The sequence below is a fragment of the Bos indicus x Bos taurus genome, chromosome 24 (genome assembly GCF_003369695.1).
Source record: "Bos indicus x Bos taurus breed Angus x Brahman F1 hybrid chromosome 24, Bos_hybrid_MaternalHap_v2.0, whole genome shotgun sequence".
NCBI classification, from domain to species: domain Eukaryota; kingdom Metazoa; phylum Chordata; class Mammalia; order Artiodactyla; family Bovidae; genus Bos; species Bos indicus x Bos taurus.
In genome coordinates this window covers 20,576,179-20,597,059 of record NC_040099.1, presented here as the reverse complement: position 1 = coordinate 20,597,059, position 20,881 = coordinate 20,576,179, and the positions used below count along the sequence as shown (strand labels likewise).

Sequence of the window (20,881 nt, the reverse complement as noted above, 5' to 3'; positions counted from 1 at the left end):
AGTAGTTGTGACCCACAAGATTAGTTATTCAACGGCATGTAGGATCTTCCCCGACCAGGGATTGAACCCATGTCCCCTACATTGGCAAGCAGGCAGATTCTTTTACACTGCACCACCAGGGAAGTCTCAGTCATACTATTCTAATAGTCCTAGCAGACGCTTCTGTCATGCTTACCAGAGGCTGAGTGTTTCTCTCACTGATTTACATCCATTGTTTTATTTCATCCTCCTAACAAACCCTGGGAAACTGGGTCCCAGAAAGAACAGGGGTACAGAGTGGGGCAGTGACTCGCCCAGGCCGCCAGGGTGGGAATGGGTCAGACCCCAGTTGACCCACCTGAGTGCTTTGCTGCTCTGGATATTTTCAGTTGCCCTTCAGGGCTGCTGTGATCCCCAGATTCCATTTTGTTTTGGCTACTTTCAAGTTCACACTCTGGACACTTCTTCATTTTCTTCCCTTGGGAATTTTTGAAAGCCTGCCATTTTTTGAAAAAGACTCTCTCTTTCTTCTCAATGGTCTGTGTGCTTTGCTACTGCAATTTCAAATGTCATTTGGTCTGGACTCTACCTCTGTGTGACTTTGAGCAAGTCAGTAAACTTCTCTGAGCCTGTTTTTGATTATGGGTGGGGTGTGGTGGAGAAGCCAGGCCTGAGCCTGTAGGCCTGACCTCCTGGGGTTGTTGAGTAGACCCAGGGCAACAGGGGAGAATGTACTTTTGTGCTGTGCTGACAGGTCTTCATTTTTTATGCTATTGATTTTCTTATCCTTTGCCTCACGTGACTTTCCTGAGATTCTAGTGTGAGATTTTAAATTAGCCTCTAAGTTTAAGGACTACTATTTAGCATTAAAGTCTTCCTTTCCCCCTTTTCCTAACTGCTGCCTGAATGCTCATCCTTTTCTTTTCCAAAACTGAATGATTATGAGGGGAAGTGATGGGCTTACCCTCAGGATATTGAACAAAAGCAGGTTGTGGTCACACGTGGTCGCCTACCCCCATAACCATTCAGAATCAAGTTTGTCACTTTACTTAGAAATTCTGAAAGACTTGTTCTTGGAAGCAATACCTTGATGTATCCAAAAACCTGACATACTTGTCTCTTCTCTTTGAGGCCTCTGGTCATCCATCTCAGCATCAGGATTGGTATGGCCCCACAGTCCCCCTGAGTGGACCTGAATATCTGGTTTAACTGTTCTAGAAAATCTTCCTGTTGTAGGTGACTTTCTGCCCCTTGGAGTGGCTGAGTTTGCAGAGCCCAACCTCTTGGACTTGCTTGGTTCTAGAAGGCCCACTCCAACGCAGGGAGCTGACCACCAAGTGAATCTGGGCTCCACCAGGGCTGCAGAGAGAAGTCCCAGCCCTCACCCCTAAGCCCTGGCAGTTAGCTATCAGTGCTTAAATGGAGAATTCCCTCTGTGCTTCTCAGAAATTCTGTGACTCTTGTGGCCTTGGGTGCTGCCTGTTTGAAGCATCCTCTTGGAGGGGCTCACTTCTGCTTCCTGAAACTGGACCCTTAGCCCTTTTGGACAGTTTGGGGGAAAGGAGCTGAATTGCCTCAGTGACCTCCTTCCCAGCCCTCCTAAGAGGTCTCTGCTAGCTTTGACAGCATCTTTTTCCATAGAGGGTGACCTCTGTTTCTCCCCATTTTGGCTGTTACATCCTCTCCCCGCTCCCTGCAGTCCTCTTGGCCAAGTCAAGAACAAACAAAACCCTACATTCCGTCCAAGCCTGAAGCATTTCTCCGGAGACAGTATTTCTGGGAGGGCAACTCTTGGAGGCTCCCTGAGAGCTGCTGCTTTGAAGGAGGTTCTGGGTGTTGCCACCTCGTTTGGCTCAGAAGTTCAGCTTCACTGAGCTTTCTGGGAGCAAAGCAGAGACTGACCTCCTCCCAGAGTGCCCCCTAACCCTTCAAGAAGCAAGTTCCTCTTTTACCTTGAGCACTTCTGGAAGTACTGGGGTCAGTTGCATGTCCAGAGACATGCCCACCCTGTTTTCCCCACTCCAACTTGCACAACTGTTTAGCTGGGCAGCTATCTCGCCCCAGAGACAATTGTTCCAATTTTCATGTTCAGCACCCCCTAGTCCAGCATCCTGCACCTGGTACCCGACCCATAGCTGCTCCCTCAACACTCTTTTTCCCCTGTGAGTTCTTGAGCCCTGAGGGCATAGGTTTGGCTGATTGACCTTCTATCAAAGAACTGAGGGAGATACCCTTATTTCCTGTTGCCCCAGGATTGATCATTGCAGTCGGTGGCATCCTGGCCACCTACATTTTTTGTTGATCTCCATGAAAAATGTCCCCACTCAAGGAGTAGCCACCTAATAGGCACTCAGGAAATGCCATTTAAGGAAATGAGATCTACAGTTGAGAAAACGCAAAAACTATAATAAATAAGGGAAGATACCCTGCCAACCAACAAGAGACAGTTGAGCCACTGAGCTTGCTTTTCAGCCTCTTCTGCCTTTGCTCAGGCTTTGTCATGGATCATCACTGATAATGTCTCAGGACTCCAAAATCAGCAAAGGGGTCTCATGAGGTGTGGCATAACCCCACCATGATGACCCTTGGCCATTCCCATGCAACCCTGTGTTCTTGCTTTCTGCTGGCTTTTTTTTTTTTTTTTTTTAAGAAGAAAGATCTCAGTCAATCCAGTCTACTGTGATGTTAACCTACCATACTGGTTGTTTTTGCTTGAAGTTACTTTGGTTCCATATTAGAATCAGGCTTTCATAATGGATTGTGACTCACGGTCTTGCTGCCTTGTTGGAATGCCCTGGATCATTGTATAGACAGCTTTCTCTGTTCTATTATTCTATTCTGTATTATCAGTATAGCTGTTGAGTGCCAGTGCCACACATTAATTATATCAGTTTTATAGTAAGTTTTTATGGCTGTTTGGATAGATATTGTATTATTTCCACTTATGGATCTTTTTACACATATACTCGTTCATAGTAACTTTAGAATATTTTAAAATTCCAAAAACATCTTCTTGGAATTTGATTAGAATCATTTTAAATATATGTTGTGTGTTGTGCTTAGTCGCTTAGTCATGTCCAACTCTTTGCGACCTCATGGACTATAGCCTGTGAGCTCCTCTGTTTATGGGGATTCTCCAGGCCAGAATACTGGAATGGGTTGCCATGCCCTCCTCCAGGGGATCTCCCAACCCAGGGATCGAACCCAGGTCTCCTGCATTACAGGTGGTTCTTTACCGGCATATATAATAAATATGTTATTTGTGTATAAATTTTATGAGGCAAGATAATGAACATCCTTTTAACACTGAGACTTCCTATTCAGGAACATGATGTTTCTCATTTACCCACATCTTCTTTTATTACTCTCAATAAAATTTTGTCACTTCCTCCAAGTAGGGCCTGTATTGATATTTCCAGAGGTTTTGAGTTTTCTTTGTAATCATTTATTTATTTTTGGCTCTGCTGGGTTTTTGTGCTGTGCAGGCTTGTCTCTGGTTGTGGGGCCTGGGCTTCTCACTGTGGTGGCTTCTCTTGTCGAGGAGCATGGCTCTAGGGAGAGCAGGCTTTACTGGTTGCAGCTCCCAGGCTCTAGGGCATGGGCTCAGTAGTTGTGGCTCATGGCTTAGTTGCTCTGAGGCGTGTGGGATCTTCCTGGATCAGGGATTAAACCCATGTCTCCTGCATTGGCAGGTGGATTCTTTACCACTGAGCCACCGGGGAAGTCTGGTCTGGAGGTTTTGTTTCCTTGTTTGTGCGTTGTTTTGTGTCTGATCTCGTGTAAAATACAAATCAACTTTTTGATCTCCTGCCTAGATGTATCACCTCCTGTCATCCTCCCAACCCTGTTCCACCTTGCTGCATCCCTCCTTTCCAGAAGCCTTTGGAATATCGTTTAACATTTCTTAACCTCCTTCACAAGGAACTCTGTCTTATCTGCTTTATCTCCTCTTTTCATCATTGACCAATTTCCCATTTTTCTCATTTCAAACAACGGACAGTCACAGACTCTCTGATCAAAGAAGTGCAATAAGGAAACAAGTCTCTGAGAAAGACTCTTGGCAAGAATTAAGATGGATGGGTTGGGAGTGAGAAGAGGCTGGAAGCAGGAAGCCCATGGTGGCTGCCCTGGGAGGCTGGCTCCAAGGGTCGGGCTTGGGATGGAGGTGGGGGGAGTGAAGGACAGGACACGAGAGACTTTGTGGGAGAGGATGGCCGACAGCCACTCAGACGCAGGGCCAGGTGAAGGACATAGTGAAGGTCACTCTTGTTGATCTGGAGCTTGGAGGATTGAAAGGCATCAGAATTGATAATGGAATCCCTGGACACCAGCATGTGCTCCCGGGCACAGAGCACTTTGGCTTGTTCTTGCAGATGCCGCTGTGGGTTGTTGTGAGGGGAGGAGACAGTTGGGCAAGCCCACGTGACCCACCCTCATTTCGGGCAGAGTGGCTGCCAAGGCACTTGAGGGGTCAGTGCATCCAGCAGACTCTGTTTCAGTTATGAAGAAGAGCATTTAAAATACCTCTTGGATAAAATCCAGAGAGTTAATAATTCAGCCTCAGATATGACTAACTCTTATTCCTTCCTTCTCGAAGTGGGTGGACGTGCTCTGAAAACATGTCGTCTGTAGAAACAGCTTCCCCATTATCTCAGGATGCCCAGAGGCTGGCTTCTTCTCGATTTATGAGAGCAGAGGGTGTCCATTGATGTGAACTGAGTTCTGCTGAGAATGAGGAAAAGGACATGTCAGGCTCAGAGCCACCCCCGGCTCTGTCCTGAGTGCTTGCTGTAGGTGGACCCTGGCTGAGGGGGGCAGGCTGAAATCTGAATAGTCCGTCTCTCTCAAGAATTTGCCATGGGGCTTTGTCTCCCTCAGGGGGGGCATCTTGCTCTCATTTGCACAAAGGCAGCAGTGGGGCTCGGCCTTCTCAGGCATCTCTGCAGGCTCCCAGTGACTCTATGGATGGGGGTCCAGGGGCTAATGATTCACGGGGAGTCCTTGCCTTTCTGTCAGTGCCTCCTGTGCTGGAGCCTGGCGCTGGGTCAGTGCCTCTCACACGCCAGGTCCCAGGCTTCTGTCTTCCATGTCGCCATCCATGAGGCCTCATTCCTTATGCTCACGAGATGCTGCCGCTCCAGGCCTCATGTCTACATTGTAGGCAGGAAGATGGAGAAAGGGAAAAAGGCATGGCTCATGGGTCCAGCCCTTTTGAATCAGGAAAACAGAAACCCAAACTGCCAGCCTCAGCTGCAAAGGGTCCAGGGAGGTGATTGATTTCCCTAACATATTACCAGCTTGAAAGAAATCCAGGCCCTGTTGGTGAGCAGGGAAGAGGGACTCTATGTTGGGCAGGCCCCCTGCAGTGCCTGGAGTGCCTGGAGGAGTGGGCACCCCGCTGCCCCAAGGTGGGCACACAGGTCATCACATCCCTCTTCATTCCCTTCTTCAGCATGTTGTCAAGCCTTTTCTCAGGCCTTCTTAGCATTCCAACAAAGTAATATATTTTTAAATAATTTTATTTGTATTCATTTAGTTTTGGCTGTGCTGGGTCTTTGTTGCTGCCCAGGCTTTTCTCTGGTTGCTGTGAGTGGAGGCCACTGTCTAGTTGCAGTGTGTGGGCTTCTCTTTGCTGTGACTTCTCTTGTTGTGGAGCACAATCCCTAGGCGCACAGGCTCCAGTAGTTGTGACTTGCAGACTCTGGAGCACGGGCTTAGTAGCTGTGGCTCACAGGCTTAGTTGCTCCGCGGCATGTGAGATCTTCCTGGACCAGGGGTCGAACCCGTGTCTCCTGCATTGGCAGGTGGGCTCTTAACCACCAGACCACCAGGGAAACCCCCAAACAATATTTTAAAGTAGATTTCAGCTACATTTCAGGAGCTCCTGATAAGCTTCTTGGCTTAAACGTATAGAAGACAAGCTTGCCCTGCAGGGTAGGGGTGCATTTATGCTGTGTGTCCTGGGAGCCCACAGTTCCAAGCCGGTGGCACGCCCGCAGGAGTTGTTCCTCCGGGCCACCAGGCGCCCAAATGGCTGGGATGCTTTCAGTTATTCTCTTCATGAAGAAATTGTAATTTATTCCCAAATGCACATTTAAGGACCTAAAATAGAACATTAGCAATTGAGTTTGGAAGGGCTCAGTAGGACTTAAGGGGCTGTAGCCAGTTTCTCCTTGCCAGCTCCCAGCCTCTAGTGCCACAGCAGCCACTCAGCTGTACCAGGCCCAGCCTGGTTCCCTTCTTCAAAGGAGAGGCTGAGGCCTCAGTGCGGGAGGCTGACTGGCGTTGGCTGCTTGGCTAGGACCTGCCTGCAGAGGGGTTCTGAGCAGCTGACTCATGGAGTCCCCTGATATGGCCCTGGCAACCTCCAGCTTCATCCTGGGCAGTTCCCTGGAACTATTCAAAGGCCCTTCTCTCCTCACCGTCTCCCCCGCCCCAGGCTAGTCCTAGACAGTCTTTAGGGTCCAGCTTGTGTGGCAGCTTCTCCAGACCCTCACCCCCTCTATCACCAGGTGAGTTATTCCCCCGAAGCTGGGCCCCTCATGCAGTGAGCTCACCCTCAGCATGCTGCATGGTCTCACCCATCCTCATCACCCTGGGCTTGTTTCATGAATCAGAATCATCAACCTCCAGGCCTTGTGGCCCCAAGGGAGGCTGCACAACACAGGAAGCTTGCTGACTGGCCTCCTTCCACCTGTCCCCATTTCTACCTGCCTTTGATTTCCTGAGAGTGGAAGGGGAAAGTTGGGGACCTTGTCATCATAAGCTCTGGGCAGAGGTGAGAACTGGCTCAGCACCTTACACCCTTCCTAGCTTCTGGCTGTGTGCCAGCCCCAGGCTAGCAATAGGGGCTGCTCCGAGGATGCCCGGGACAGCAGAGAGCATGGTGCCCCTCCTTGGCCTCTTTGCCAGTTCATCCCTTACTCCTCTTCACCCGCTCAGTGGGCTGCATCCAGATGAATGAATGTGGCAGGAGAGTGCTCAGGTGTCAGGGCAGAATGTCAAGAGGAGCCCCGGAGATGCAGAGGGCAGACCCGCCAGCAATGCCGGGTTCCCCCAGGCTCCCGTCTCCTTGGCGTGTGGACCAGCTTTCTCCATCTCTGGGCATGCACCACATGCCCCAGGGCCAACCAAGGCACATTCCAACACCTCGCAGCCCACAGGAAGGGAACTCTGAAAGGTCTGAATCCTGTTTCCACTGCTTCTATGGAAAAAAACAGAGTGTTTCTTTCTTTTTTTTTTTCTCCTTGCAAAATATCACATTTTTCCCAATTGAAGGAAAATCAATTTTATTTTGTAATGTGTCTGACTTGAGAAGTTCCATGGCTGCCCCCTTCTTGGCGGCTTCTCGGGGCTAATCCCTGATCTCCGCCGTGCTGAGCGGTAGCCAGTCCCTCCCTGAGCTGAACTGGGGCCATTTGTTTTCATCTCTAAATATTAAAGTCGTGAGTTTGCTTTTAATAGAGGACTGAAGATGAGGCATTAATCTTGGATTCTCCTTATTTTATCACAAGAAAACGGCTGCAGATGGAAAAAAGCAGGAGATCATTGTCCTGGACTCCAAGAGGAGCAATGCTATTAATATTGGCCTGACGGTCCTGCCCCCTCCAAGAACGATTAAGATAGCCATTTTGAATTTTGATGAATATGCCTTAAACAAAGAAGGGATTGAGGTAAGAGGAGCTCGACAGAGTGTTATTTATGTTCTGTTGCATTACTGTCCAATGTGACTTTCTTTCTCCACAGGGTGGCTTGCCACTTTTTTGTCTCAGTCAGACTCTGAATAGTGTTATAATTCTCACATCATTTTTTTAACTTCAGGAGGGGGGCAGTGGGAAGAAACCCCACTTTGCTTATTGGGAAGATCAGGTTCATTCATTAACTTCCTTCTGACCACACTCTGCCTGCCTCAATGCAGAAGAAGAACTTGACAGCCTCCATGGGGCACTGGAATGCCTTCTTTCACATCATTTCAAACCAAATATGTTTCATGAACAGTCTTAAAAGTAGGCTTGTCTGTGCATGCTCACCTCTGTGTAAATGGCTCTGTTTCTCTCTTGGCGCCCGTTGTGGTGTGTAGAGACGGGTTTGATTTGCTCAGCTGGGGATCCCAAGCCAACTGGGTCTGCAGCATCTGTTGGTCTTGGTGGCACAAGTGGAGAGAGGTTGGCTGTCCTGGCTGTGACTGCGTGACTGATGGGCACCCCAGCTGGAGCCGCAGCCCCCCTGCTCTGCCAGGGTCCAGCACCCTCCACTGTGGGCTGGTGCCCGTTTGTGGGAAGTTCAATCTCCTCTTCTAATAATAGAGAAAGAGTGAGTGGAGCCAATGGCTTGGCCCACAGATGCCTCCAGGGGCGTGACCGGCCTGGGGACCCACTGGGTAGAGTGGGGAATCTCAGGACACTGCTTCGTGACATTGGTGGCAGCCAGCGCCGCCTCCTGTTGGCAAGGAGCCTTGGATTCCTTGAAAACATCTCCGTACTGGAGGTTCCTGCATACCCAGTCTCATTTGAAAGACTCAGGAATGAAGAAAGCCAGTGAAGGCTGGCTACAGTGAGCAGAGGGGCTTCAGCAGGAGAGACAGAAGTGAGGAAGGGCTGGGGGGCTGTGCCAGACGCACCCCCAGGCCTGAGTGTGGGAGGGGGCAATGGGGGCGTGGGGCAAAGTGGTGCCTGAACCCAGGTGGGCAGGCATGCCGTGTACTTTGGAAAGCAGAGGCCTCCGCAGCAGAAGCAGTGTTCCTAGAGGTTTGTACTAGATTGAGTACAGACTTCAAGGTCCATGCTACCCAGAACCTTGGAATGTGACCTTATTTGGAAGTTGGGTCTTTGCAGGCTTGATCAAGCTAAGATAAGGTCATCCTGGATTAGGGTGAGCCCTGCTCCACTGGCTGATAGCCTTCTAAGAAGAGAGAAGTTTGGACACAGACACAGCGAGGGGAAGGCCATGTGAACAGAGAACACCCAGAGGGGACCACTGTGGGATGATGGAGGCAGAAGCTGGAGGGATGTGCTTACAAGACAAGGGACACCGAGAAGTGCCTGCATCTTCTAGAAGCGAGGAAGAGGAGAGGAAAGATCCTCCCCTTGAGTCTTCAGAAAGAGCATCGCCCTGCGGACACCATGATGTTAGACTTCTAGTCTCTCAGGCTGTGAGGGAACACATTCCCCTGGTTTGAAGCCCCCCAGTTTGCGATGCTTGGTTATAGCAAACCTGGGAAACCAGCACAAGGCCTTAGCAGCTCTGCCTTGAGAAGCACCCACATGGCCTGTGCCAGGAGCAGGTGTGACGAGGAACGTGCACTGGCCACTGGCTGGAGAGTGGGGCCCGAGCCCTGGAGTCAGGCCAGGCAGCACAGCAGGTCAGCACAGGCAGGGAGTGAGGGCACGTGGCAGACGGGGGAGGGGGCCCAAAGGAGACCGCAGGCAAATACCGAGGGGGAGACTGAGGCAGCTGCCAGACAGTGGGAAAGGAGGGGGCAGGCCTGGCCTCAGTACGGGGCAGCTTCACCCTGGGGCCCCCAGAGCAACAAGGGGGAAGGGCGTTTGTGTCCTGCAGGCAGGTGGGGGCTGCCAGTCGGCTCACACCAAGTGCAAAGTGTCTCTCACACAAGCAGACGACGTGTAGGTGCTAGTGCGTGATTGGCCATCCTGTTTACTTCACAGGATCTCTGAAGGAGTGCAGAAGCTTCAGATTCATACATAGAGAGGCTTCAAATGCAGCCAGAGGCAGCTTGATTGAAGGAAAAAATGACAACTTCCCCTTTTAAAAATATTTCCCCTTCTTGCCATGAGAACTTGAAAGTCCATCAAAAGAGACAGATTCCTTTGGTTTTGCCTTTGTTCTGTCCCAAAATGTCAATCTCCCTGGGTAGGGGAAGTTTCAGATACAATAGGTTACTCAGACTTTAGAATGAATCAGATGACTTTTTCCTTTTCTGACTGGTTTCCAGCTGAGCACCTTTTTGCGCCAGGAAGGAATGATGATAGGAAAGTAATGATGACAAATAGAGGAGCAGCAGCACATTAATAAACTAGACTTTCACGGGTTTCCTCCTCCGGGCCAGACACCGAGTAGGGGCTGCTCACAGAGGCTCATCAGAACCTTACGAGGTGCACTGCTATGATCCTCATCTTAAAGTTGAAGAGGGTGTATCCCAAAGTTTGTCTGTGTCCAAGCTCACAAGCCAGTAAGAGGTCGAACTGAAATGTGGTTTCTAGAGCCTGAGTCTGAAGTGCAATCCGCGGGCCAGCTCTGGGGGTGGCTGGCCCAGATGGGCTCTCTGGGTCTGGACTCACCCACGGAAAAGAACAAGAGGAAATCCGAAAGGGGAGTGAGAAGACACATGGGCCATTGCAATCTGCATCACAGTGCTGCCTACACTTTTCCTCCAGGAGTAGCTGGTGTCGGATATGATGTACAGTAAACAGATATGGCCTCAGAACACACTGCCTAACCCTTCCTGAGAGTTTGCTGTGTCGTGAGGCCTTGGTAGATCATCATTTCAGTTCAGTTCAGTCGTTCAGTCATGTACAACTCTTTGTGACTCTATGGACTGCAGCACACCAGGTCTCCCTGTCCATCACCAACTCCCAGAGTTTACTCAAACTCATGTCCATGGAGTCAGTGATGTCATCCAGCCACCTCATCCTCTGTCATCCCCTTCTCCTCCTGCCTTCAATCTTTCCCAGCATCAGGGTCTTTTCAAATGAGTCAGTTCTTCACATCAGGTGGCCAAAGTTTTGGAGTTTCAGCTTCAGCATCAGTCCTTCCAATGAATATTCAGGACTGATTTCTATTAGGATGGACTGGTTGGATCTCCTTGCTGTTCAAGGGACTCTCAAAAGTCTTCTCCAACACCACAGTTCAAAAGCATCTTTGGCTCTCATCTTTCTTTATAGTCTAGCTCTCACATCCATACATGACTACTGGAAAAACCATAGCTTTGGCTAGACGGACCTTTGTTGGCAAAGTAATATCTCTGCTTTTTGATAGATCATATATAGTCATTAACATGGAGTTACACATTTTGGTCACACTTTTCACTGGAACACGGTTTCTCGGTTGTGGCTCTGTTGCCATTCTGTGCTGGACAGTTCTTTATTGTGGGAGCTGCCCTGTGCTTTGTAGGGTGTTCGCAGATCCCTGACCTCTGTCCACACGATGCCCGTAGCACTGCCCCAGTGGTGACAACCAAGAATGTCCCCTAGACTGTGTCAACATACCATGGGGACAGAATCACCCTGACTGAGAACCGCTTCTCTGAAGCTGCCTGAGTGAATGCAGAGAGAGTGTGTATTTTCAATGCTTGTCGGTTGTAGCTGATAAGAGTCCAGCAGAAACCAGTCCTCGTGGGGAACCCGTAACCCAGGCCCTCCCAGTTGTTACCTGCTGCCTGTGACCACCGACCTAGGGGCCCTCGGGGGCAGAGAGGGTGTCCATCCTGTGCAGAGTCAGTCTCCCAGAGCTTACTGTCTAGCCTTGTTGTTCAGAAGTTACATCAGGGCTGAGAAGAGATGGAAGTCACGTCCTTACAGATCTTCACTAATGATTTCCAGCTTACACCCAAGGGCCTTTTGCTAAACCATCTGCTCTGCAGCATGGCACCATGGCCTAATGGAGTTGTATGAAACCTCTGTGTCCCCAGACGTGATTAGGATGTATTCACTGACATCCTCCTTGGCAACTCCATGTTGTGTATCTGACTCATCATGAAAACCCACAGGAGTAATTGACTAACTTCATTAAGAAAGTTGTTGTTCATAAGAGTGTTAAATTTTAGAATATGATTGGGGCCCATCCCTAAGTTGCATTAACGATATTTTCCCATGTAAAATGTCCGTGAGGCATCATACTTTGCCGACAAAGGTCCATCTAGTCAAAGCTGTGGTTTTTCCAGTAGTCACGTATGAATGTGTGAGTTGGACCATAAAGAAAGATGAGTGCCGACGAATTGACGCTTTTGAATTGTGGTGTTGGAGAAGACTCTTGAGAGTTCCTTGGATTACAAGGAGATCCATCCTAAAGGAAATCAGTCCTGAATATTCATTGGAAGGACTGATGCTGAAGCTAAAGCTCCAATACTTTGGCCACCTGATGTGAAGAACTGACTCATTTGAAGAGCCCCTGATGCTGGGAAAGATTGAAGGTGGAAGGAGAAGGGGATGACAGAGGACGAGATGGTTAGATGGCATCACTGACTCAATGGGCATGAGTTTGAGTAAGCTTCAGGAGTTGGTGATGGACATGGAAGCCTGGTGTGCTGCAGTCCAGGGGGTCACAAAGAGTCAGACAAGACTCATCGACTGAACTGAAAGAGGGTTTTCTTGTTCTTCCTTGCTTTTCTCATTTTTGTAGCATTTGTGTCTACTCAGAGGGTTAACACAATTGAATGGTCCCAAACGACATTTAAGTTGACACTGCTTGACTGCCAGGCATCCTAGAAACAGATATTCCCTTTGGCTGCCTGTACAAAACTGCAGCATCTTTTCGAGCAGTTTGTGTTGGGGAACCCTGTCTGTGGGTCCAGGAACACACAGTTGAACCTGAGTGCAGGAGCCAGTCAGTGGGGTCTGCAGGCCCAGGAACCAGAATGTCCTGACAGTTGGGCACCTTAGCCACACTGGTAGTTTGTGGAAGTGCCATGAACGTGGAGGTGGTGCTGAAAAGTAGGAGGAGCCCCTGAGTGGGTCTCCAGCTCTGCCTCAGTTGATCCAGCTTGACTTCAGGCACCACATCTTCATCTTCAAATTTGCTGCATTATTCTGCCTTACCTGCCTCACCAAGTTGTCACAAGAATGAAAGAAGATACCATCGAAAGAGAACCTTGAGAAGTTAACCTTTAACCTTGAGAAGTTTTTTTTTTTTTTTTAATTCTCTGTGAGACTCTGTGCATGAAGGAAAGCCATTATCTCATGGGATGGCAGGTTGCAAACCATCCAGCCTCGGCCATAACAGCTCCAACTTTTTGCTTTTAGATACTTATCCAGAGTCATAGCCAGGGTTCTGTTCAGAATTCACAAGGCATGATGATTACTTATTATGGTCTCATCTGCAGGTGAATGAGATGGCCAAACCCCAGAATATTTGGGTCCATAAAAAATAAGACTTAGGCATTTTCCTCTGAAATAAGATTTTCCGATACAGAAGCAAGCATACTTAAAGCAGTGCTAGAGAAACACTGTCTGGGAGAAAGCAAAAAACCACTGAGATTATTATGTCATGGTCTTGTTTGATGTTTTTCTCCTTGTGAAACCAGATGATCATCACAGGGTCATCAGTAAATCTACTGACATGGTAAAGAGCAGATTAAAGGTATGCTCATTCTGTTATGATCTGCTCATGGAAAAATGGGAGCGTCACCTTGTACAAGGTAGCTTTGACCTGCTGTCCCCTGTCTTATGACTATTTTTATTGTCAGTGATGTGTAAAAAAAACAAAAAGTAAAATTAACTGGCAGATGGCAACCTCATAAATCTTCAACAGTGAACAAATGGTTTAAATTAGTCAGAGAAGTGAAAAACAAAAGTAAGAGTGTTTGATTACTTTCCCAAAGGAAAGAGGCAACAAAACTCATCACATGAAAATGCCTTCTGAAGAAGGGGAAAATGTTGACAGCTTTGTGTTTTGGAATCCTTGTACATGCTTAAAACAATTTGAACATTAATAAAATTAAAATACAAATTCTTCATTGAGTTTCCCTTTTGAAAACTAGTTTAAATGCTGGATGTTTTGAAATAAGCGGCATCTGCTTGGATTGTTTTGGTCTTTTTGAAGTGTCATCTGTGTCGGCAGGTGGGATCAATAGCATCAGCCTGTGGGTCGGCAATGGGCTGAGCATCTCCCCAGTGCTCCATTCCACCACTTAATCTGTGTTTGGGGCATGATAGAGAGGATGTTGGAAAAAGAAGTATCTAGAGCTCACCACCTGTGACCTCACTCTGACCCCACCCCAAACACGTCTTCAGTACAGTTTGGTGTCACTGGCTTCTGATAACCTCCTGAGGCCGCCCTCTCTGATAACATTCATGAGCCCAGGACAACTACTCTTCCACCTAGATACATCCTAAGGCATGACTGTGTAAATACCTGCACCTTTGCTGATTATGATGTCAAGTGTCTGGTCTCTTGTTGTTTTTAATTTTTTGAATTAATATGGAGTAAAATTGACTTTGTGTGGATCACAATGAACTGTGGAAAATTCTGAAAGAGATAGGAATACCACACCACCTGACCTGGCTCCTGACAAATCTGTATGCAGTTCAGGAAGCACGTTAGACATGGAACAACAGACTGGTTCCAAATTGGCAAAGGAGTACATCAAGGTTGTATATTGTCACCCTGCTTATTTAACTTATATGCAGAGTACATCATGAGAAATGCTGGGCTGGATGAAGCACACGCTGGAATCAAGATTGCCAGGAGAAATATCAATAACCTCAGATATGCAGATGACACCACCCTTATGGCAGAAAGTAAAGAAGAGCCTCTTAAAGAAAGTGAAAGAGAGTGAAAAAGTTGGCTTAAAGCTCAAAAGATCATGACGTCTTGTCCCATCACTTCATAGCAAATAGATGTGGAAACAATGGAAACAGTGAGAGGCTTTATTTTCTTGGGCTCCAAAATCATTGCAGATGGTGACGGCAGCCATGAAATTAAAATACGCTTGCTCCTTGGAAGAAAAGTTATGACCAACCTAGACAGCATATTCAAAAGCAGAGACATTACTTTGCCAACAAAGGTCTGTCTAGTCAAGGCTATGGTTTTTCCAGTGGTCATGTATAGATATGAGAGTTGGACTATAAAGAAAGCTGCTGCTGCTGCTTAAGTCACTTCAGTCGTGTCCGACTCTGTGCGCCATAGGCGGCAGCCCACCAGGCTCCGCCGACCCTGGGATTCTCCAGGCAAGAACACTGGAGTGGGTTGCCATTTCCTTCTCCAATGCATGAAAGTGAAAAGTGTAAGTGAAGTCACTCAGTCTTGTCCGACTCTCAGTGATCCCATGGACTGCAGCCTACCAGGCTCCTCCGTCCATGGAATTTTCCAGGCAAGAGTACTGGAGGGGGGTGCCATTGCCTGAGTGCCAAACACATGATGCTTTTGAACTGTGGTGTTGGAGAAGACTCTTGCGAGTCCCTTGGACAGCAAGGCAATCCAACCAGTACATCCTAGAGGAAATCAGCCCTTAATATTCATTGGAAGGACTGATGCTGAAGCTGAAACTCCAAAACTTTGGCCACCTGATGCAAAGAACTGACTCATTGGAAAAGCCCCTGATGCTGGGAAAGATTGAAGGCGGGAGGAGAAGGGGCCAACAGAGGATGAGATGGTTGGATGGCATCACCGACTCGATGGACATGAGTTTGGGTAAACTCCAGGTTTTGGTGATGGACAGGGAGGCCTGGTGTGCTGCAGTCCATAGGGTCGCAAAGAGTTGGACATGACTGAGCAAATGAATTGAACTGAGCTGAAAATTGACTTTAGGGGAGTCCAGATCTATTGAGTCTTAGTGCTTAGTCTCTTAGTCATGTCCGACTCTTTGCACCCCCAGTGACTCTAGTCCACCCAGCTCCTCTGTCCCTGAGATTTTCCAGGTAATAATACTGGAGTAGGTAGCTATTTCCTTCTCCAGGGAAATCTTCCTGACCCAGGGATTGAACCTAGGTCTTCTGCATTGCAGGCGGATTCTTTACCCTCTGAGCCACCAGGGAAGCCCAGTTTAAAACATATAAATTCCTGCTGTGACCACTGTAGTCAAGATTCAAAATAGTCCCATCTGCTGAAAAAGCTCTTGTGCTCTTTCCAGTCACACCCTTAACCCACCTAGCCCCTGGTAACCAAGAATCTATACTCATCACTGTGGTTTTGGCTTTTCAAAAATGTTACATACATGGAGTCATATAGTGAGTAACCTTTTGAGAATGACTTCTTCCACTCAGCATGATGGATGCCTTTGTGATTCATCCAAGTTGCAGTGTGTATCTGCAATTGATTCCTTTTTGTTGCTGAGTATCATTGCATTGTAGGGATACACCACTGACTCTTCATCTATTTGCCCATTGAAGAGTGTTCAGCTTCATCCAGTTCTTAGCAGTTATGAATAAAGCTACTACAAATACTCAAGTACAAGTTTTAGTGTGAACATAAGTTTTGATTTTTCCAGGGTAAATACAAATGGAATCACTGGGGCATATGATAACTCTGTGTTTAATCTTTTGAGGAACTGTAACTTGTCTTTTCATTCTCTTAACAGTGTCTTTCACAGAGAAAAAGTGTTTAATTTGAATCAAGGTTAATTTATTAACTTATTCTGTTTTGTTATCATGTCTTGGAGTTCACTGTGTAACCTGGATCACAAAGATTTTCTCCTGTGTTTCCTTCAAAAAGTTTTGTAGTGTTACCTTTATTTTGATAGCTGTGATCCCTTTTGAGTTAACTTATCTAGAAGATAGTGTTATCTAGAAATTAATTTATCTAGTTAACTAGAAGTTATCTAGTTTTCTGGAGGTTAACTTATCTAGAAGGGCTTCCCTGGTGGCTCAGATGGTAAAGAATCTGCCTGCAATACAGGAGACCTGAGTTTGATCCCTGGGTCAAGAAGATCCCCTGGAGGAGGAAATGGCTATCCAGTCTAGTATTCTTGCCTAGGGAGTTCCATAGACAGAGGAGCCTAGTGGCCTACAGTCCATGGGGTTGCAAAGAGTCAGACACGACTGAGCAACTAACACTTTATCTAGAAGGTAGGTTTCAGCTGAGGTTCGCTTTTTGCATATGGATTCCAGTTGGCCCAACACCATTTGTTGAAAACACTGCCATTTGTCTCTTGACGGCCTTCACACCTTTGTCAGAATCCCTGGGCCGTGTCTGTGTAGTCTATTGCTGGACGCCCTGTTTTCTCCCACCAATCTATGTATCTGTGCTGCCCTGAACGTGTCTGTGTAGTCTATTGCTGGACGCCCTGTTTTCTCCCACCAGTCTATGTATCTATGCTGCCCTGAAGCCCACGCCACACTGTCTTAATACTGCAGCTTTGTGGTAGGTCTTTGTGACTCCTTCAAGGGTATCCTTTTCCAGAATTATTTTGGATTGACTATTTTGGTCCTCTGCCTTGCTGTAAAATTTTTAAAAGCAGCTTGTCTATATCCACAAAAAAATCATACTATTTTGATTGGAATTGAGCTAAATTTATATCTCAGTTTTGGGAAGACTAACATCTTGGCTATGCTGAGTCTCTCAGTCTGTGAACACAGTTCATCCCCTGTTTACTCAGTTCATCTTTGATTGCTTTCATCAGCATTTCTACTTTCCACAGGCACATTCTACACATACTTTGTTAGATTCATCCCTAAGTATTTCATTGTAAACAGTATTTAAAAAAAAAATTTAGTTTGTGATTGCACCTTAGTAATGTACAGAAATAAAATGGATTTTCTGTATACTGACCTTGTATCATGCAACATTGTTTACTCACTAAGCTGTTTTGTAGAGTCCTCAAAATTTTCTATGTGGACAATTATGCCCTCTGAGATGGGGACAATTTTATCTTTTCCTTTCCAATCTGTATGTATTTCTGAAATTGTATGTACCTCAGCAGGATTTCTACACAGTGTTAAATAAGAATGGTGAGAGTAGACACCTTGTCTTGTTCCACATCTTAGAGGGAAAACATTCTCTCTGTCACCATGAAGTATGAAATGAGTTGTGGGTTTTTTTTTCATTAATGTCACCTGTCAAGTGGGAAAAATTTCTTCTATTAGAGGTTCCTGAGTTTTTGGTTGTGAATGGAAATTGAGTTTTATCAAAATTTCTTTGCATCAATTGAAATGACTGTGTGAATTTTCTTGTTCACACTGTTAATCTGGTAGATTAATTGCATTGATTGATTTTTTTTCATATTGAGCCAACCTTGAGATTATTTTAAAATATATTGCTATATAAAATATAGCAATAGATTTATATATCTTAAAATATTGGCATTTAGTTATATACTCTAAATATTTTGTTAAGGGTTTTTTACATCTGGTTCATCAAGATATTGGTCTGGAGTTTTCTTGTATTTGTTGAGTTGTTTTTTTTTTTTTTATCAGGCTCATTCTAATCTCATAAAATGAATTTGAGAATTGTTCCATCACCTATTTGAGTTCAGGCCACAGATTCTGACCTACCTTCTGCAGACTATGGTCTCAGTGTCAGCTCAGTTTTCAAAGTCCAGTTCAGGTCTCAAAGCCTCTGACCTGCTGTTGAAGGTCAGATTCACACATGAGCAGTTCAGGGAGAAGCTCAGAAGTTCTGAAACCACTTTGTGCCCTTGCTTGGCAGGCTCTTCATTTTTCATGACCTCCCCATTGCTTTCCGGGTTTCTGGGGCCTTCCTTTTTAGTAAAGCTGGGACTTTAGTTACCTCACTTTGCCACACACTTGCTATCACTGTGCCCTTGTCTGGGGCTAAGCCAAGCGAGGGTGGAGAAGAAGAGCAAAAGGGGTTGGCCCCACCTCTTGGGGCCACAGCTCCACTGATGGGAGAGGAAGTTTCCCTTCACGTGAGATTTTGGACCTGCAAACCCTGCTGTCACCACTCGGAGACCCTTTCCCACACCAGGAGAAAGAACTCGAAGCCTCCCCTGGAGCTCTCTGTCTGCCCCTGATACCCTCTTCCAGACTTTGGCTGCCTGATCCCAGGTTGGGGAATACCAGAGGGAAAATGGTCAACTCATTACCAGTTCAGCTGAACTTCCAGTTCTGGTCTTTTTTCCCTCTGTCCACCTGCTACTGTTGATTTTATTTTAAAGTCTTCAAATAGCTGCCCCTTGACTACTGTCCAGGGCATGTAGTTTCATTCAGTGGGACAGTGCTTACCCATGTCTCCCAGAACTGGAACTCCTTCCCACACCTAATCCAGAGGTTTGCTATTGTTGAGCAGTAACTGAAGCTGCTTAGAATTAATGCATTAATGTAAGTTACTAAAAAGCATGGTGCAGTGTGTATTTCTTTGCTTTGATAATCTCATTTGTTAAATGAGAGAAAAATAATGATACCTTCCATTTAATAATGTTGCATGTGGAGTGTCACATGATGGGAATTTTGACCTTCATTAAAACTGTAATCACTGAGGAATTTGAACCTATAAGAATCATGATCCTTCTGACACCTGTTTGCTTCCTCTGTCTTCCAAAATTGACTTTTACCAGAAACAAATAGAAGCAGAAAGTGATACTGTTTCCATTAGTAGGTAAGTATTGCTCTTTGTAAGGACCATCATTGTTTGTTCCTTAATCAGACTTGAGTTTGATGTTCAGTTCAGTTGCTCAGTTGTGTCCGACTCTTTGCGATCCCATGAACTACAGCACGCCAGGCCTCCCTGTGCATCACCAACTCCAGGAGTCCACCCAAACCCGTGTCCATAGAGTCGGTGATGCCATCCAGCCATCTCATCCTCTGACATCCCCTTCTCCCCCTGCCCTCAATCTTTCCCAGCATCAGGGTCTTTTCAAATGAGTCAACTCTTTGCATCAGGTGGCCAAAGTATTGGAGCTTCAGCTTCAACATCAGTCCTTCCAGTGAACACCCAGGACTGATCTCCTTTAGGATGGACTGGTTGGATCTCCTTGCAGTCCAAGGAACTCTCAAGAATCTTCTCCAACACCATAGTTCAAAAGCATCAATTCTTAGGCGCTCAGCTTTCTTTATACTCCAACTCTCACATTCATACATGACCACTGGAAAAACCATAGCCTTGACTAGATGGACCTTTGTTGACAAAGTAATGTCTCTGATTTTGAATATGCTGTCTAGGTTGGTCATAACTTTCCTTCCAAGGAGTAAGTGTCTTTTAGTTTCATGGCTGCAATCACCATCTGCAGTGATTTTGGAGCCCAGAAAAATAAAGTCAGCCACTGTTTCCCCATCTATTTGCCATGAAGTGATGGGACCAGATGCCACGATCTTAATTTTCTGAATATTGAGCATTAAGCCAACTTTTCACTCTCCTCTTTCACTTTCATCAAGAGGCTCTTTAGTTCTTCACTTTCTGCCATAAGGGTGGTGTCATCTGCATATCTGAGTTTATTCATATTTCTCCCGGAAATCTTTATTCCAGCTTGTACTTCCTCCAGCCCAGCGTTTCTCATGATGTACTCTGCATATAAGTTAAATAAGTTAAAATGTTGTAATTTCTATATAAAACTTGATATACATTTGGAATATTTAAAACAATTAAAATTATAGTATGATCTGTGGTACAAAAGTTAATCTGAGTTCTTTGGAAATGATTTATTTTTGTAAGATCCAAAATTAATCCATGAGAGGAAGTATATGTTCTTAGTATGTTTCGGGAGCTGGTCTCTAATCTTTTATTCTTTCACCTTTCTCTTGTCTCCCATCCCTTTCTTGCCTGGAATGTTCTTCATGTACAAGATTCAGGAAATTTGGGGAAGTTGCTTATGAAACTGGAGATTTAGAGAGAGATGGAATGTTAAAACCATTGAATGTGAATTTAGATGCTACGTAGGGCTTCTCTTCTCAAAAGTTTATTTGTATGTAATGCCTGTTTATGATAAGAGCCCTGACAACAGAGTATCTCTCCTACCTGGCTGGAAAATTACCATATGAATTTGGAAACATCACAGGGTCCATCACTAAGAGTATACACTATCTTTCCATCTTTCCAGAAAATTCTAACCATGATTCCCACGGAAGAGGAGAAGCAGAAGATTCAGGAAGCACAGCTGGCCAACCCTGAGGTGCCCCTGGGCAGCGCAGAGCAGTTCCTCCTGACACTCTCCTCCATCAGTGAGCTCTCAGCACGACTCCACCTCTGGGCATTCAAAATGGATTATGAAACTACAGAAAAGGTAAGCACTTAGGAAGCGAGGCAGCCAGTCTTATGTCCCCAGGGTAGAGAAAGT

General features: G+C 46.3%; 1 protein-coding gene across 10 annotated transcripts in view; it reads left to right on the top strand.

Moving 5' to 3' along the window:
* The window catches only part of FHOD3 (formin homology 2 domain containing 3), a 521,961-nt gene that overhangs the window by 458,216 nt on the left and 42,864 nt on the right, over window positions 1–20,881 (top strand). For 9 of the 10 annotated variants that reach the window (XM_027526407.1, XM_027526417.1, XM_027526409.1 and 6 more), the window contains 2 exons: window positions 7,494–7,652; window positions 20,645–20,827. In XM_027526407.1, coding sequence (XP_027382208.1) covers window positions 7,494–7,652; window positions 20,645–20,827 — 342 coding nt within the window. The remainder of the gene's footprint in view (window positions 1–7,493; window positions 7,653–20,644; window positions 20,828–20,881) is intronic. The other variant, XM_027526415.1, reaches the window with a different exon arrangement.